Raw genomic sequence first — 19,144 nt, 5'->3', positions numbered from 1 at the left:
ACTATTATAATTTACACTATAAAATAAACTACATCTTATGTTACATTCTTAATTCTGCATTTTCTATAACACTTGTAGCCTATTTGATATTTAACCTATTATCTATATATATATATTATATTGTAGCCTATTTTGTTATATTATTATCTATTCCTGATTTAGTAACATTAAACATTTTTCTAACCCTTCCAGTCTTTTCTCTAATAAATCTATAACAATTGATGACCTACTTAGAGATCGTGTTATGCTGTCGTTCATGGCGATTATTTTCGATCTCTTATCTGCAATTTTCTGCATCAAAACTGCATTTTCTTCTTCCATATCATTTATACGGTTTTCTAGTAATTTACTTTCTTCTTTAATATTGTGTGCGTCCAACGAACGTAAATGTAAAGATACGTTTCCTGGCGGCCTCCTAAAACAAAATAATATTAGCAATTAAACACTGTTATTACAAATTTTCGATAAAAATAGACAAATGTTCTAGCTCACCAAGCATCTTCAGTCACGGATGAATTCGCGTCCGATAATTTTGCAACTTTTTCCATTCCATCTCGCAAGCTTCCTTCGTCCAATATATCACTCAAATCGCTATTCATAGTCTCAAAAAGCTCTGTGAACATTGTTTTGTGCAACTTTTGGACAATAGTCGGCTTCGATTTTAAAATCGTAAGGATGTTCTGGAAATCTTCTTGACTGAAAAATATTTAAGTAGAAGTTACGAATATGTATATTCAACAGTGCCGTTCAAAAGAATCGCGAGAGCTATGAATTTTATGACTAATTTACTGTTTCTTACAAATGTTAAATACTCTCCGCTTAAGACCACTTAGTTTAATTGGAATTACTCATACGTGAACACGCACAATGCAGTAGGATAGTACATCTTGCACATTTTTTCTCATTTTATGTCACGATCGATTTCATTAACGTGAGATCAGAGCAAAACAAACGAAGTTATGCACGCATTGTTCTACACAAGACAACTGAAGCGAGAAATATCCTTTTATAACCAACACACCTGGCCAGATAAACGCATGGTGCCATGCCTGTAATATACGTTTGATGATCGTTGCACGCATGTAGTAGCTCTACTATCGCAGAGATTAAATTTTTCTTTGTTTACCATGCACAAATACTAGCATGATTAAATAGGGGAAAACCAGTATCTTGGCAAGCCAATCCAGTTTCGTAGTATTATAATATGCATACAATAGTAACAGGTAATCGCGTTGCACAATTTCCGGAATTCTTTCGCATATCAACATAATGATTAATAAGCAATCTTCTCCTAATTATGGAGACGCAAAACAGGGTAGATGTATCTTCTTTATTATAATATACAATACAATGTAATTTCAGGGGAAATGGAATATACTCATACAAGAATTTTTATAGATAGCTTACAATTATTTTCGTACAATGCATAGATTAATGTAATAACAATAAACATATTTTAAATGTAAGAAGTAGAGAGTATCGTGTGAAAGGGGGCACACCTTTGATTCTTCTTCCGTTGATTTACACGTACTTAATCAGGCCGGGACGTGTGCAATTTGATGTCGATACTACATATTTGCATTAGTCCTGACCTAATTGAATACGCCTTAAAACACATTCTTCATGGACGATTCTCGATCCAATCATTATGATCTTTAGCAGGAAGAGACACGCAATGTTCGGGCGATAACGTTAACCGTCACTCTAATGAGGTCATCGGGGAAATATATTATCGTATGTTTCCGTAACAAGGAAAAAATGTTGTACAGTTGTCGAAAAACGTCTCGGAAGTAGAAATAGTGTATATAATGTGTAAATAGCTCCCCGTAGAATACGCGTAGTTAGCCGATTAATTATAACGTGAGAATAACGGAGAAGCAGAGGAACCCGTACGATCCCCGCGACACGCACTGCACGAATGATGGAGCCGAACGATGTGACCACATCAGGGGCCCTTTGTTTCCTCGAACACTTCGTGGAATTCTTCGAAGGTCAACTGGTGTGTTGGGTTTCAAAGAGCAGGCAGATTCTAGGAAGCGAGAACCGAAGGGAACCGTTTTCGAAAATCGACGACCCGTCCCCGTGCGCCCACGGAACCGTCAAACACCGCCAGACAATTGCTCGGCCACGTGAACGTCGACAAATTAACATGCGACTTCCAGAGAGGCCAATGACATCAAGTAACACCACCGCCTCGTTTGGGTCATTGGCGATTCCTCCTTCTCCGCCACCTCTCCGCCTCCTCCACCTCTTTTTACCGTCGATAAACGAAACGTCAGACCCACTGAAATATATCATGACAAAATCCCATACGCGCTCGCTTCGGCTTTCTTAATTAAAGCGGTATTCTTGACCGACGCTCGTACTTGACACACTTACGTTGGTAGTACTGTTATCGTACAAGCGTACTACGTACGTAAGAATAACATAACCTAAAATTTATCTGACCAAGCCTGGGGTTTCGCACAGTACCGCATACAAATTTTTTACGCTTCACTAATTCCAATCGTTTCTTACGCAATACAGCTTGTTCTTTATGTTTTATTTCGTTCACCCGGAAGTTGATTAATGCGAATGTGTTCAGAATTTCTACAGTGAATTCTATTAATATTATCTTGTGTTATTTCACTATTATGCGTTTAAAACGATCGTTTACATGTACATACTTATTATAACCTATATACATATTTCACATAGCAATAACAAATTACAAATCTAATTTTTTATTAAAACGCTATAATCATAAAAAAATGAATATAAAGGAGAAATTTCAATTTGTACATTAATTGCGCATGCGTTTAAATATTTAGAAATACCGCGAGTATTGGTACAGATGAATACATACATGACAGATGGCATAACCTCCAAACATTTGGTCATATTCAAGATTTTTAGTATAATTTTGTAAATAAAGTTTCTTATTTCAGTCATAACGAGTACTATTAGGTAAAATCTGAATTTTTTCCGTTCGGAACCATTTCACTCACCTCACTGATTCTGCGATGCATTTAAAACTATTTGAAATGGCGAGGCGAAATAGAAGAACATTGTTCGGATACGCTTGCTCTTGACTCTCCTCCATTCTCGAAGATAGGATAATTAATGAGTTCTCGGACTTTGGTAATTGGATATTTCACCGAAAACTGACCATAACGGTTTTTCTGTCCCATGGAACGCAGACCTCCAGTTTTGCGTCTCTAAACTGATGGAAATAATTCGTATCATTTGAAAGTATGTTGAGAACTTCGAAGTAATTCGAAACGCCACCTACAGGTGGCGGTTTTGTACTTAAGATCAAATTTAATAAAATGTTACCAACATTTATTTTCAAACTATAAAGTATACTGCTTATCCTGAAACTTAAATTACAAAAAGAAATACGTATTCTTAAAAAAATTTGAAAAGTACAGAACCTAACGTTAAACTATGTAAAATAACTTCGAATGTCGTATTTCTATATGAAGTAGCTTCAAGAAATAATTCCAATAGACACTGATGACTAAGAGTTAAAGTTACTCAACCGGGGAAAAGTATTTCACGTGGGGAAAATGAGTGGGAAGGATAGTAATAAAAACGGAATCGAAGATATATAGCCTGGTTATAAAAAGATGTACTACGACGACCCATGCAATAACTTACTTAAGTCTAATTAAAATTTCACTAAAATTATATAGGAATGTTACTCGTGTACTCTAATCACCTCGGTATTACTATTAATTAGACGAAACGTCATGCCAACTTTAATTAGTATGTCTATTCGTTACAGTACAATGTACCAAATGTATAACACGAGAAAGCTGGCATTATAAAATTTCAAAAATGTACATTACTATTTCCTTCATTCGATAAAAATTAAAGATAGCTATTTCTAGCATCTAAAACTCCTAGCATTGCAAGCCAAGATCACACCCCATATGCATATAAAAAGAGAAGCATGATACGAACTTGCATTCAGGCTCGCATCCTTTGACGTCGCAGTCGCGCGTCGTTCTGAACCTTTAGTTTAAAGGACCTGCTCTTATATTCCGCAGCATCCAAGGCGAACAGGTCGAGTCCGGGTGTCGGTATACAAACTATCAGACTAGAATTGGATCATCTAGCTGAATAGCTCGGGGCTGATGGTGTACAGCTTCGTTACGGCACGGCTGCGCCCCTACCCTCGGCGAACACGACGGTGTTACAAGCGTTCCGCTCTTCCTTCAGCTTCAAAGGTCACCGATGACGCTAGAAGAAGAGACGTTCGCCGTTACCGTAGATTCTCAAAGTAGCTCGCGTCGAGTTTAACCAATGTGATGCGCCTCCGTTCCATTATGCAATCGGCCTGAACTATATTTTCCTTCCCTGTAGCCGTGAGCCAGCTCACGGAGAGAAGGCTCTGGAGCGCTACCGTGGGCACCCATTCACTCGCACGCTCCGGAGACGATCCTCTTAAATCGAGAAAACGGCATCCTCGGTCGCGATCACGATACGTTTTCGAATACCATCGAACAGGATTCCCATCAATGGTGATCTCTGACAAAAGAGACGACTTACCTCTTTGTTCTCTCGATCCTTTTACCGCATCCTCATCCTGCTCGATTACATCGTCCAATTTAAGTTGTAGCCCAAAGGCAGAACCAGCCAGACGGAGAAATGGTTAAATTTTACACCGTTGCCGTGAACGCGAGGCGATTATCGTCACGATGGTGCGCTAGGTATCCTGGATGAAAGTACTATAGACACGTATTTAGGAATTCCAATGCACGAGAATCCTCCGTCAGTTGCGTCAGGCAGAATTGCTAAAAGGATAGCTTCGCCGGGAGAACGTGTGCTCGGACCACTTCGTCATCCTCCCTGTTATCATCGTTATACCACCGTCCACGTAGTTGCGTCAGGGCGTTACAAGAACCGCCGAGACCGCAAATTTTTTCCCCCCTTCATGAGGTGACCTCCTCATGGCGTGGCGTCTCTTTCGAAATGATACGATCGTTCGCCTGGCGAGATCGTAACAAAGAAACCAATGCTCCAAAGTCGATTGAACGGAGCCATTATACGTGCAATCCCTCTTGTTCGAGATCATTATTCAATAACGACGTGTGAGCTACTTCCGCAATTCTTCTTCGCATCTTGAGCTTCTTAGAATCTGTACCGCAGAGAAAGTTGATTGGAATTGTCGTTTGATTATTCTGATTACATGCGGATACCGTCACATCGCCGAGGCATAAAATCGTTCCTCTTTAGATGTGCTTAGAGCATATCGAGTGCGTAATTGCAATTAGCCAATCCATCAAACCAGTATGAGGGTGTTTCTTAATCCATTGAACCTCAACCTCTTCCAGATGAACGTACAGCGATATCGTTATTGCGCAGTGTGCATTGAAATCTCCGATACAGCGTCGATACGTAATTAAACGTGGACAAAGGTTCCAAACTTCTCACTGATCATCACGAAAGTGCAATAAAACCGCTCCTTGTTCCTAAAAAGCGACAATAACGATATGGTAAGAGAGGAGAGTTCTGCGATTTTTCAATTCCATCTTCGAAGTATCATAAAACAGTACCATATACGGCTTTTACCGTGCAGATCAGGTGCCTTGGGAGAACGATTCGACATTGTAGTACAAAGCGCTTATTAGTCGGGATATCGTCCTCTTTCTCATGCGCGATCCTTTTTTGGCGACAGCGCCCACCGGTAGAACGTCTAGAGGAGTATCGTGAGTATCGTGGTGGTACAGTTCTCGATGAAGCGTTTCACCGATGAACCTCACCTCTGGCATAACACGAGCAGCAAGATAGATGAATGCGCGGATAGCGCAAAGCCAAAGGGCTGGGTCTTCTCAAAGCGTATCGGTGTGTTCGGTGACTCGATCCGTCTAGAAAGCATCCGAGACTATTCTTTCGAAGCCGAGGAATATACATTGTCTCGAACGGTCGTGGTATCCTATTATCGAGGCTCTGGCTCACGATCGCCCCGTTTTTTGCTCGGGCCGCACCCCTTCATCGGCTAATTCGAATGGCTCGCGCAGAGCAACCCATCCTATCGATCATCGAATCCGCGCTGGTTTCTGTGCTTTGTCCATCGTTTCTGCTTCGTTTCTGTCCGATCTGTTTAAAGATCCGATGCTCCATGGGTTCGATCTATTACCAGCGATCTTCAGATAAGCGGATTAACCCCTATCCAAGTGTCGGCGGGTACCAGTCGCTTGTCTCAACTGGATTTCAAGAATTTAGTAGCCGACCGATCGAGATGCGAATACAGGTCACTGGGTCTTTCCTGTGTAGGTTTTCCTGAGAAACTTAATATTTCGTTTACTCGTCGAGCGTCGAGAGGCTAGTAGAGGAGCGGAGGCTGAACGTTTAACAAGCAGACAGAGAAGTGCATGGGAAAGAGCGGAGTGATTTATGGTTTTCCGTAGAACTGTTTCTACTTCTGCCCCGTTACACTAGTCGCTTTGTCGAACCATCAAAGCGAAGCGTTCGCGAGAGTTACGAGAATCTAAGTCGTTTTTTAGAAATTGGAGGATTTACATAACTGTTAGGACTAGGCCGAGATAACCCGCCAGGGGAGTGAGATATGTATTACCTCATAGATTCAGGAACTTTCTTTCACAAACGCTTGTTATGAGCCTCATAGGAAGAAAGTATGACCGATTACGCAAGACATTTCACTCACCCTCTAGGCAATACACGTGTAGTACGACGCTAGACACGATGTCAAAGCGATCGTATCGGAAGGATGCAATCCGGAGGTAGTGAATAGATAGAGATCGAAATTACTTTGCAAATTCGTGCGAGCCTCGGTTTCATTTGCATGTACAGTTCTTCCTTCTTTTACGCGATTTTCTTTCCTCTTATGCCGCCGTCGATGCACGCGGGAAGATGAACACATTCTCACGGGTAGCAATCATATCCACTAATACAGGTCTCTTTATAACGCAACATCAATTAGCGTTTCTATACTGTAGTAATGAACACTGAGTGGAGAAAGCCTCCTATGTAATTATAAGCTTCACAGAGCTTACTTTATACGCAAAAAAAAGTGATAAAAAAGGAAAAGAAAATGTCGTGGATCCGCGTCCGTAAGGAAATCAAAGGCGGTATACGTCCGATAATGAAATCCTTGGACAGGCAGTACAATAGACGACAGGGGGTTAATCGTAGCGCTCTTCGCGGAAGAGGAAAAAATTTCATCAAAGCGATTCTTATACACGCTACCGCGAATTGACCTGGTAGAAGTGAACAGTCTAAAATAGGGAACTAAATTGTTCACGCTGGTCCGCTCCCAGGCAAATTCGAAGCGACGAAGACGAGAAAGGTAAAAGATGGTTATTGAGAAGCGATCACGTCGAGGCGTCTGCCTCGGAGCGTGAGTACGGTTGACCCGGGGGGGGGAATCGTTAAGCGGTAAGTTACGTGTCGATCGGTAATACTAGGGACGATTTGGAGCGGCCTATCGTGTACGTACACGCTCGCACACTTCCACATAAAATTACGTATATACCATCGGGAACGGTTGATGCGCAACGCACCAGGTTGCGCAATGATCGCGCACGCGGTTGCAGAGCGCGTGCGTTGCTCACCACGAGCCGTCCCATCTATCGTGAATGATGATGACGACCCCGCGTGATGTCGGACACGAAATGACCGATATAATTACAAAGATGGAACGCACGCATCTCAAATCGTAGCTCGAAACGTCTCGCAATCTTCAATATCAGAGAGGCCGCCGAGAGGCTCATCCCCATCAACCTCCGCTCTCCGTTCTTTTCTACTCCGTTAACTGTCTTTTACCGACCGAGGGGCACGGGTACACCTCGCGGTAACCTCTCTTTTTTCTGACAACCACGACTGTCGTCCCTTCGCCTGCCTATACTTCTGCTTATACATACCAGGCTCGATTCACTTTCATGTCGACCCGATTAGCCGACCTTCAGGTCCGACGAGAGATGCCCGCCGATCTGTATCACCTGGCTTGCGCAATCACCCCTCATCCTGCATCTCTCACCATGGCTCATCTTTTTCAGCCGCCTTCTCGCTTAGTTTCATCCTCTTCCTTCGTCCTACCTGCCGCTCTCTCTCCGTCTCTCATTCGTCAGCCGAGTTCGCGAACTTCGCCGAGGGACGCGGCACCGGGTGGTGATCACCAGAGTCGATGCTGTTTCTAAGTCTTCCTTCGTTGCCGGGTGGGAGGAAGACGATCCACGGAATCGGTATATAAGCACGGTTGCTTCGAACCGAATCTGCACAGACCAATTATTGCCATCGTTTGGCGATAGAACGATCCATTGGTGTGACCGGTATCATCGGGGAGGTCCGCTCTTTACAAAAGATCGAACAGTTCATCAGCGAGATGAGATCGGTACGAGTCGTAACACGATCGTTTCTCTTCTCACGTTAGAGGGCGCGAGACTACGATATCCCTTCATTTCCGGTTTCCGTTCTCGATCTCTCGTAGGATCGCAGCGCAGTGACATCGAGCGAGATTCAACGATTTATTCGATCGATTTATATCCTTGCAAAAGCATTGGTTGAATACCTAAAAACTCTACACCCTTATTACATTCTCTTCTCGAATCGAGTAGAGTCGGTGTAATGTAATAAAGTGCGGTTACGAAAATTGATCAGTGACATTACGGAAACTACATATCACATTTTAGCTATATATTCATCATTTAAGTTTTAAATATTTCAAAAAAAGAGAAACTTGCTTGTACCGATACTACGACTGTTTTTAATAGCTCGCTGTCGCGTTGCTGGTCGTCGTGGGCACGTGTTACGCGGCCCGACTGGACAACACTTACCTTCCTCCAGGCAATGCGGGCACTGCAGGAGGCGCAGGGTTGATTCAAACTCCTCATCGTGGTCCTGGTGGCCCAGGAGGTCCAGGAGGCCCTGGTGGCCCTGGAGGACCTGGTAGACCGGGTGGACCAAGCGGACCAGGACAATTTGGCGGTGGTGGAGGCGGTGGCGGAGGTGCTTATGGACGTGAGTACTAACCTGTAATTAAAATTTTCATATTATAACATGCACAAATATATATAATGAAATAATAAATAAAATGAAGTAAGAACGCTCAGCTTACGCTCGTACCGCCATTTGTATACCGGAGAGTATTCGATAATCGGATCGAACATAGTTTGATGTATCGAACAATCGATTATTCGATATATATATATCGAACTCGATTTTTAAATTTGAATAATCTTGAATTGCGAGCAATTCCTGAATATCTATCTTTCCAACTTTTCGCAATAACTCTCTATGGCTAGTTAAAGGATAAATAACTATACTATGTGAAATAAATTATATAACTAAATTACAACTTGTAATACTCTAATAACACAGCTCAGAATACTTTTGATGTCACCATATGCGATAATATTACGGTTTATTAAAAATATTGTTTCCTTGAATAAGTGACTTTTGAAGTTCGATCATTACCGTCAATTTGAATTATTTAATTCTACTGACAGGTTTCTGAGTGAAAGGCAATGCCAATAATTCACATGCTTTTTAGGAGAAGAGATCGTAATCACTATTATCGAACTAATATCAGTATTTGAACGCGCGATATTTATTGATCCAATCGAATGTGGGTCAAATGCTCGAAGCTTTTACACTCTTTAATTTTCTTTTTCGACTCATCTCCGATCTACGCAGAGATTGAATTTTTTGTACTCGCTGTGTTACATAACTAGGAGAAAACGTGTACTTAACCCGAGTACTCGTTCACCACGTACTTTAGTGCTATATATTGTTCTTTTTCTCGTTAATCCCGGCCAAGACTATTACCTCTCGTCAGCGCAAACATTTCACACATCATTAAAATCATTATTGCAATAAAACTGGCGGTGGAAATCTCCTTCCACTGGAAGAAAAAGTTAACGTAACAAATTGCCCAACCACGGGGGGACGTCTAACACGATCTGTTTCGGCAACATACGCACCGAGAGAAAATCATTTGGATGATCGTGGAGCGATGTTGTGTCACGTTGTGTCATCAGAAAGGGAGAAAGACCGGGGAAGAGAGAAAACGCGCGATGAGAGACAGTTGGTCGGTCGAGTTGCATCAAAATATGTAAAGTATGTCGTGAAACCGGGGCCCGTGCTACGAGGACGAATGAAAAGTGAAAATTGCAACGCAACGTGAAACGTCTAATCACTTTATCCCTCGAGGCGCTCCTCTAATGAAGATACCCGGTAACGATGCTCTCGAATACTTCGTACGATTCGAAGATTGTGAGAATCCACGGCTGGTTGCGAAAATAGGAACACCGAAGCGTCTCGTGTCTGTCTCCTTATGTACGTCGTCGTTGTCGACCGACCAAGTAATTAGGCTCCATTCAGTTTACGGATTAATCTCGAGTACGTTCGCGGATTTCACCTAAGAGTGGCGCAACCCAGAGGATTGCACAGATACGCTGATCGATAAAAAGTCGATTATACGCGACGGAACGACAGATGCGTTCTATTCGGGTTTCGCTTTAAATCCTGGCTAAATAATTGTATCTAATAGAGAAAACGCGCGTTCGTGCCAGCTTTTTTTTGGCTCCGCCGACCGGTCGATCGTCAACTTTCTCAGGGTTGGTTAAAAGTCAGTTGCAGGGAAACATTACTTAAGTCAGTCAAAGTCTGTGATAGCTTAAGTGCTTCTATAATGAGATTTTGTTCGGGTCGAATCGCTTATGTAACATTTAAAATTATTTCCTCGGACTTACGTTACAGCCGGTGGTGGCGGTGGTGGACCAAGAGGAGGACCCGGAGGTGGAGGCCAAGAGATACCAATCGTTTCGTTCGACAACCAGAATAGCGGTGATGGCAACTACCAATTCAGCTACGAAACAGGAAATGGTATCAGTGCGCAAGAAACGGGTCACCAGCAAGGTGAGATCAGGGCCACTCTCGTTTCCCAATACCGGGTATCCCGCGAACTCCCTCTCTTCGCGGTTCGTCGCTGCCATTTCTCGCTGTTATGAATATTCCTATCCATCATCGTACATGGCCTCGATCGTTCCATCTTACAATGGTATCGGCCTGGTGAACGCAATAACACTGCAACTCCTAAAACGCGTCTTCCATCCAACTTGTTGGCAGCACTACATTCCTCATCAGCATTTCACTTGCAAAACTAAGATCCGCAGAATCGATAATGTCTTTTTTTTTCATATCTTCTACAACGTGTAAACCGTGTAAATCGGGGAAATTCCGTTTCGAGAAACTACAGACTACCGTGTCTGTTCTAATTCTGATCAATTTAATTCGCAATGAATGATTACTAAATCTTCCAATCGATTCGTCCGGGATATGTACCTTTTTTACATTTCTATGTCTGAACACCTATTTCTTTATGGGAGATACAAATTGTTCAATGTGTAAACCATTATATAGTCGGAAGATTCCTAAGAGACCGCGCGAAAAGCTGCAGGCGACCGCGCGTCCTAATTTCTGCCTATTTCAATTCGCGATGAGTGATTGCCGAACAATGATCATTACTAACAACCTGGAAAGCCGCAAAAATCCTCGATACGTGACGCAATTCAGCCTGAGTGCCAGTTGCATCAAAGTGTTCACGCGTAGTCTCGCTTTCCTAGGTAACTCGGAAGCAGTGAGTGGATCGTACTCGTACACCGGACCCGATGGCGTACAGTATAGCATCACCTACACCGCGGACGAAGAAGGTTTCCATCCTCAGGGCGCGCATCTGCCGACTCCACCTCCAATCCCGCCTGAAATTCAACGAGGCGTCGAGTTAGCGCTCGCTGCTGAGGCCAGAGGCGAGAATCAAGACGGTGGTGGCAACGGCAACGGTGGCGGTGGCGGATACTCTCCAGGGGGTGGTTACGGTGAGATTCATCGATGGTATCTCATTTGAAAAGCGTTTGCGTAGGCGTTAGTCTTATCTAGATTCAGGTCTGTTGCGTACTGAGCAACACTCCTAACTCACTGTACATTCACCACTGTTAACGCTCTCGGTGTATACGCCATTGTCCTTGTAAAAGAATTACCCCAGTATTTCATGAGCATTGTAGGTAACTTCATCGGGACTCGAATTAGTATTATGCAATGAAATAAAATGAAATAAAAATGAAGGTTTGTTAACTTAACAATATTTTTTCTGTGATGCAGGCGGCGGCGCTGGCGGTGGTGGTGGCGGTGGTGGCGGCGGTGGCCGAGGAGGAGGAGGCGGAGGTGGCGGTTACCAGGGACCAAGCTCGTACCAAACAAGCTCGGGCGGATACCACTACTAGACGACACCGTACAAGTCATTGCGTATTACACGATCAATCTTGTTTCATTGCAGTAATATCATTTAAAGGCGGACGTATGTACATAAGAATGTATCGTTTATGTAACTTTTTTATTTATATAAAATATGAATACCTTATCCATAGCATTTTTTCTTTCTTTTCCTTACTCTTACTGGAAAATATCTATAATAAGTATTTGTGTTCAATAATATTTTTAAGTGTTCTTTATTTGCGTACATATTGCTTGCAATATTCTTTAAAAATATTCTTTTAATTCTCGTAAAAATTCAAATATACACTTTTAAATAAATAACTTCCTTAAAATGAACTACATACAGATATAGAACGTAAGCACAACACAAACTTACTTTTATACGATTAGAAGAGGGTGCTTAAGCTTAATAAAATCACATTCATTTTATAATATCACCACGATATTTATACATCTACCGTTTGCGTAGTGGAATCCATAGTAGCCGCTTCAAGCTTTGTTGATTCGGATCCTCTGGCGAATTGAATGAATAGCTGTTCCAATGTGGCCGATAATACAGCGTAATCTTCAATACAACTGTATTGTCGTTTCAAGTCGGTCATTGTACTATACATTTTTTCCCACGTTGTTCCAATATCACTCACGTGATACGCGATAAGTCCCTGAGAATTGAAAAATAAAGGAATACGATTGAAAATTCTGCGTATGCATCCATAAACGTTTTCGCATTAATTTAGAATTATTACCAAATTCTCGTCCCTAATTTCACATGGCAAAGAAGATTGTATAATTCTTTTTATAGAATGGACATCTTCGTCCGTGCGGCAGGGATTCAATTTAATGTGAATATCATAACCGGCGCCGAATCGTTGCTTCAATTCTTGGCTAGCGCCAATGCAAACCAATTGACCTTTCACCATAATAACTAGTCTGTTGCACAAAGCTTCGCATTCTTCCATACTATTACAAATATATATTCTTTTTATGCAAATAGAGTTGTATAACAATTTCTCAATAGGACATATTACTAAATCGGCTAAAGTACCTGTGAGAGGTAAGTATAATGGCCTGTCCCATTGCTTGGCAGGATTGAAGTATATTCCAAAGCGACCTCCTGGCGGCAGGATCAACGCCAGTCGTTGGTTCATCCAATAAAACGAGCGTTGGATTTCCAATAAGTGCCATAGCAATGTTTAAACGTCGTTTGTTTCCACCGCTGTAAGTACCACTTGGCTGATGCATACAAGCATTTAAGTCTAATGTAACAAACAAGTCTCATAATTTTGTACAACGATGTACTCAATTAAAGAGGAAGAAGAGATATATAACATACTGAGGCGATTAATCCACTTGTTAACTTCTAAATCCACTTTTGATCTGGGAATACCACGAAGCGTGGCAAATAACCGTAAATGATCGAATGAATTCAAAGAAGTAAGCAATGCATCAGTTTGAGGACAATATCCCATTTGACTAAGATACTAAGTGAAAAAAAATTTATAAATATAGCATTGCAATTGAAAATGTATGAAAAAAAGGATACAAGAGTAATAATACATTACATTTTTTCTATCAGTATAAATTTCTGATTTTCCTAAATACATAGTGCCACTATCTGGCATTTCTTCACCAGTCAGCATTCTAAACGTTGTACTTTTGCCTGCGCCATTAACGCCAAGCAATCCGAAGCATTCTCGTTGCTTCACACGAAAACTGATCTCCTGCACTGCCATTAACTTTCCATAATACTTGCTTAATTCGTATACTAAAAACAGATTATCGTTGTTGTTCCCTGGACTCTCTAAGAAATCGTTTTCAATGGTAGGAACTGTTTTAGTTGGTTCTTCAGCAATTTTTTCTGCTGCACCTAAACGTTATGTAATGTTTGCATTATTTTTTCTTTTATCCATTCATCTGGCTGAAAGAGTTCATCTTATTGTTATCAACATACCACGATTTTGCAATCTTCTAATCTCTAATGCTACTATATGCTTCTCCTTTTTCACTTGGTCGTCTTTAAAGTCGCAAGCATTCTTTAAATTTTGATTCAATATCTTAGCCTTCAGTTTTTGAGGTATACGTTCCTCTAGAATGATTAGTATGGCGAAATATATGAATGGCGTGAGACATAAGTAGAGGACACATTCTCCCAAGCTCATGTCAATGTCAAAATTAGAAAAGTAAGGAATTTGGTTTTTACACACTCCATCCGTGCAGTCCAGATCTAAGAGCGAGTCTTGATTACATCTTGCCACAAGATAAAATATTTATTAAAATATATTACAGATAAACTCGTACCACAGCAAACCTTGTTATAACTCAGGCAAACTATGTCTAGAAGTTGATTTGGTAATTGACGGCACTTTGCGTTTTGTAGTGCCACTTTGAAGAATGATAATTGACCATGAAATAGGCTTACATGAGGTATAAAATGAGCTAATCTCTTTTGAATTGAGTACAAAACTTTTAAATTAGCGAAATTAGAAGTTACTTCATGTAGAAGATATTGGAATAAAACTGAAATACGATAAAAAATTGTTATCTTTCCTTTTTTTTCTTAATTCGATGACCAAATACAACTTACCTAATCCAACCGGTACAATACTTAAAATAGTTTGTACAGTGTTTTTTGATTTATCGACAAAGCTGAAGATATACGTTATAAACAGGGAACTCATGCCAAAAAGTAGTAACAATAGCATCATTATTACTGAAAACAAAGAGAATGTAATAAAGTTTTCCCCTCAACACTCACAATAATTCTCATCCTTGTCAACTTACATATTTCTGTACTGTAATATAATCGTATATCCAAAATAATGTCCAAGAAGTAAAATCCTAGTACAATGATAACTGTGGATACAGCAAAAATTAAAAAGTCAAAAGTAAACATAGTAAGCCAATAAGCACAAGATGTGACACCTGTCATTCTTTGGAGTTGCTTCATTTTAGTTTCCATTTCCTGAAAAGGGTGCGCGAGGAACAAAGCTACAGTAGGAAAGAAGAAGCAGCAAAAGACCAATACTCGCATCAAAGATTCCGCTTCTATACGCGTACTCATTTCGTATAACGCTGATGTGGACAGACTGTCTGGTAACTTTTGACTTGAAACGTGGATAGAATACTCAGTACCAGCCATGCTCTTGATTAGTGTATTAGACACTAAATTCATGGTTAGTGGTACACTGTGCATTGCAATTTTGGAGTAAAAGCCGTTAGCGTACAAAATACCGTTAGAAATATTAAATTCCGCAGAGACAATATAATTATTACGATATTCTGCAATATCTTGAACGGCATGATCCAACAGAGCGCTTGTAACGCTTACATTCTTTCCTATCTCCTTTACAGATCCACCGAAATGTTTTACTGAATTTTCGTACTCGATACCAATAGTTCTGTTTGTAGAGGAATAAACAGATTTTGGATATCTGTACATATTAAGTTCTAATGGAAATACCGTTGTCGAATCACCAGGTGTACTGTAACTTAGGCCCATTAGAACAACCGACAAAAGTGGTAACAACAATATTTGTAACAAGTTACCCAAATTTTTCGTAGTATAGGTCAGTTTTTTATGATACAGTGCTAAAATAGCCTGCATATATAAACTCCATCCTTCCACTTTTTGCGACGGAGGACAGAATAATTCGTTCAAATGTTTGCCACTATCTTCTCTGTTAATTACTTTTAAGAATACTTCTTCCAGAGTAATGAGTGACACGCTGACCCCTGTAACTCCTAAAGTCTTCTTCTGTTCTTCCACTTTGTCTAAACACTGTGGTAAAGTTTCGGTGTTTGGTACGCTTAAAACGATTTTCTCGTTATCCACGCTTATTTGTTGTGTTCTCGGATCAAATTTATTTATAACTTTATCCGCGTTACACCATGATTTTGTTGACAATGTAACTTCTATGTGACCGTAGCCATACTGTTTCTTCAAAAACATCGATGTGCCATAGCATTTTAACCGTCCTCCGTGTACAATGGCGATTCGATCGCCAAGGATATCAGCTTCCTCCATGTTATGTGTACTAATTAAGATTGTTTTTTTGCCTCTTATTTTTAATATAATATCCCATATGTCCCTTCTGGTTTCAGGATCCATTCCAGATGTTGGTTCGTCTAAAATTATAATACTAGCATCGCCAATAAGAGCCATTCCGAGACACAATCTTCTCTTCTGACCTCCAGACAGCTTGCTTGGAAGAACGTTTCTTTTCTCTTGTAGCTTCAATTTAGTAAGCAGGACATTAACATCCTGTCGGATTTGTTTTCGTTTCTTATTTACACCTTTCAACTAAAATAGTACATACAATGTAAACATTTTATATTTAATGTTTATATTTAGTATTATGTAATTTTATACAAATACTAACTAGGCCAAAGAATTCCAATTGCTCAAATACACTTAAATCAGGAAAAACCATATTCTCTTGCGGGCATAAGCCCAAATCATTTCTAATTAACTGTAAATTTTCTGCTATGTTTTTACCATTTATAAGGACTTTTCCAGTGGTCGCACTTATTACACCTAACAAGAAATATTTCATAACAATATTTGAATATACATTCTTGATATCAGAAGAGTAATGTTTATACCTGTTAAAATAGACATAAGTGTAGTTTTCCCAGCTCCATTATGTCCCAATAAAGCTGTTATTTGTCCTTTATATAAATCCATTGAAATTCCCTTTAAAGCTTCAATTGCCTATATTAAAATGAATTATTGTTGATTCATGTTATTGGACAACAAAGAAAGTGAATCAATGTAAGTTAGATGAACTCACTGTTTTCCGTAAGCAAAAGCTTTTATACGTCTTTTTAAGATTACGAATTTGAATTCCAGGAGTAAGTACACCCTTTGTAACTGGTTCAAAATTTTCATTGTCAATATCATCGTAATCAAAATCTTCAATGTCTTCATCAAGACATACTTTATTCTTCCTTAAATTCTAAAAGGAATATGCACTTCTACTGTAAAAATATCTAATACAGAAATACAAATACACAATAGATAAAATTCACCTTCAAAAAATAAAGTGGATCTTCACGAACTCCATATTTTCCTGGAAGTATAGCATTAATATATATAGCCAGAGAAAAATGTAGTAAAACGCCCAGAAGAGAAAAAATAAGGATAAATCCAATAGATCCAGTAATATTATATTGAGCTTCGCCAGTCACAAACATGTTTGACCATTGCATACCGGTTACTAAAAATTTTAAATCCTTAATATTTTCTAAAAATTCAATCCATCAAGTATACATTTAAATAATGTCTACATACATTGAGTTTCATATGCATTCACTTCTTCAAGAAATCTATAGAGTAAAATGTTTGGGAACAATATTCCCAAAAATGGAATTATTGTAAAAGCATTCTCCTTTAACAAATGTCCATGAAGTGAAAAAGAAGCAGTGTAAATAATTGACAGTGTTGTTATCACAAAACGTGCTAGAAGAAAAAATTTGTAGAACATCATAACTATATTCTACAAGGATTACACTTTTTTGTTCTGTTTTGTGAAAACTTACGGTTTGAGAAATATGCAGCAACATGCATACCAAACGATATTAAATGAGCAATATGTGCTGTAAGTATTAGCCAAAATATAAATGTATTACTGTGGTACAGATATGGATCAGCATTTCCAGAAAAAGTATTCTTAAATAATATTATTATTGGAATTATATAAAAAATACTAAACACAGTGCCAGTGACCAACCAGCTTAATAAATTCTGATAATGTTTTACACCATTCATTGCCATTAAAACATTAACACCGATATACTTTTCCTTTGTTGCATAATTTGTTTCTATGCAAAGTGGAATTAAAAAAGCAATAACTGCAAACATACATATTGCCATTCTTGATATTTTATCAGACTCGTGTACTTTAATGAATCGGGGATAGGGCATTCCTTGTATTGACACCTAAAATGAAATCAAATTAATCATTTACTTCCATGATACATAGCTTCAAACTTCATTGTAATATCAGCATTTTTGAAGCTCCAATTGAATGTAATTCAAATAGATGAACTTGTAACGAAATCGCTGTGCTTCAAAGTACTAAAATTGTATATATGTAATATTACCTTTGTATCCATTATAGGATGTGGTGCTGCATGTTTTATCAAAGATTCATCAACGCAAATTTGTAATGGTAAAAATGGTATTGCATCTATATAAAGACTATGATATAACTCTTCAAACATATCTTGGAACAAAATTGTTGGAATTCTGAAGGCATGCCTGATTTTGTATCTTAAATCAGTTGTATTATATTGCTCAAACACAACCGCAAAAACTTGAGTATCTGGTTTTTGAACTTGTATTGCTATGTAAGCGTCAATCATATCATCCTCGGTTGGAAAGCCTGTTACTTTATTATGTGGCAGATTCAAGCACATACGAACATCCTCGATAATACTTTCCGTATACGCATTCTGCGGTGCATAGTGTAAAAGTGTAAATTCTCTATTTATTGCTGTCAATTTCTCTTTGGTTTCAATAGGATAATAGGTTTCATTATTCCAAATTGGTGATTCCACACTATAATCTCTAACGGCTTGTATCAACGTGAACAAGGCAATGGGTATTAAACATTGTACAAATATTGTCATAATCCAATGTCTTTTTCTGACCATTAAATTCTTGTATAAAAGCAGACCAAAAGTCCTCACTTTATCCATCATTTTTCAGTCACTATTAATAACAACTTGTTTAGAAATCTGTCAGTAAAATGTAATCACACGACAAAGTGTCTGCGCTTTCTGTATATAATCCGATAAGTTATAGAATGCCATTGAAAGTTCAAAAAAGTACAATGAATTAATTAAAAGAATTGATGTATGAATCATCGTAAACCATCTTTCCCTACAACTTTCTGCGCACTGTTTAGCCGTTTAAAACTGTCAG

General features: G+C 39.4%; 3 protein-coding genes across 5 annotated transcripts; 1 reads left to right on the top strand and 2 right to left on the bottom strand.

The window, feature by feature from the left end:
- Positions 1-129: 129 nt before the first annotated feature.
- On the bottom strand, positions 130-8,976 carry LOC143430749 (uncharacterized). Of its 3 annotated transcripts, XM_076907164.1 has the most exons (7): positions 8,781-8,976; positions 7,869-8,219; positions 5,541-6,267; positions 3,946-5,456; positions 2,988-3,202; positions 493-696; positions 130-415 (listed from the first exon to the last, which is right to left on the bottom strand). In XM_076907164.1, the coding sequence occupies exons 5-7, from the start codon at positions 3,080-3,082 to the stop codon at positions 148-150; spliced, it is 567 nt and encodes a 188-aa protein (XP_076763279.1). In that variant the 5' UTR covers positions 3,083-3,202; positions 3,946-5,456; positions 5,541-6,267; positions 7,869-8,219; positions 8,781-8,976; the 3' UTR covers positions 130-147. The 3 variants fall into 3 exon arrangements, with proteins under 3 accessions (XP_076763279.1, XP_076763278.1, XP_076763280.1); XM_076907163.1 differs by lacking the exon at positions 8,781-8,976 and having other exon boundaries at positions 7,869-8,472; XM_076907165.1 differs by lacking the exons at positions 5,541-6,267; positions 8,781-8,976 and having other exon boundaries at positions 3,946-4,224; positions 7,869-8,472.
- LOC143430753 (uncharacterized) lies at positions 8,211-12,364 on the top strand. The gene is made up of 5 exons (XM_076907169.1): positions 8,211-8,338; positions 8,718-8,964; positions 10,705-10,863; positions 11,571-11,816; positions 12,106-12,364. Exons 1-5 carry the CDS (start codon positions 8,330-8,332, stop codon positions 12,225-12,227), a joined length of 783 nt encoding a protein of 260 aa, XP_076763284.1. The 5' UTR covers positions 8,211-8,329; the 3' UTR covers positions 12,228-12,364.
- A 72-nt stretch (positions 12,365-12,436) lies between these two features.
- LOC143430543 (ATP-binding cassette sub-family A member 17) lies at positions 12,437-19,076 on the bottom strand. The gene is made up of 16 exons (XM_076906865.1): positions 18,322-19,076; positions 17,758-18,157; positions 17,510-17,677; positions 17,248-17,435; positions 17,010-17,174; positions 16,822-16,930; positions 16,599-16,753; positions 15,001-16,519; positions 14,804-14,929; positions 14,518-14,736; positions 14,171-14,443; positions 13,782-14,086; positions 13,553-13,700; positions 13,265-13,475; positions 12,966-13,179; positions 12,437-12,881 (listed from the first exon to the last, which is right to left on the bottom strand). Exons 1-16 carry the CDS (start codon positions 18,919-18,921, stop codon positions 12,666-12,668), a joined length of 5,016 nt encoding a protein of 1,671 aa, XP_076762980.1. The 5' UTR covers positions 18,922-19,076; the 3' UTR covers positions 12,437-12,665.
- Between the last annotated feature and the right edge of the window lie 68 nt (positions 19,077-19,144).

The sequence above is a fragment of the Xylocopa sonorina genome, chromosome 15 (assembly GCF_050948175.1).
Source record: "Xylocopa sonorina isolate GNS202 chromosome 15, iyXylSono1_principal, whole genome shotgun sequence".
In the NCBI taxonomy this organism is placed as follows: domain Eukaryota; kingdom Metazoa; phylum Arthropoda; class Insecta; order Hymenoptera; family Apidae; genus Xylocopa; species Xylocopa sonorina.
Note: the sequence above shows the minus strand (reverse complement) of the source record. Positions and strands in the feature narration are given on the sequence as shown.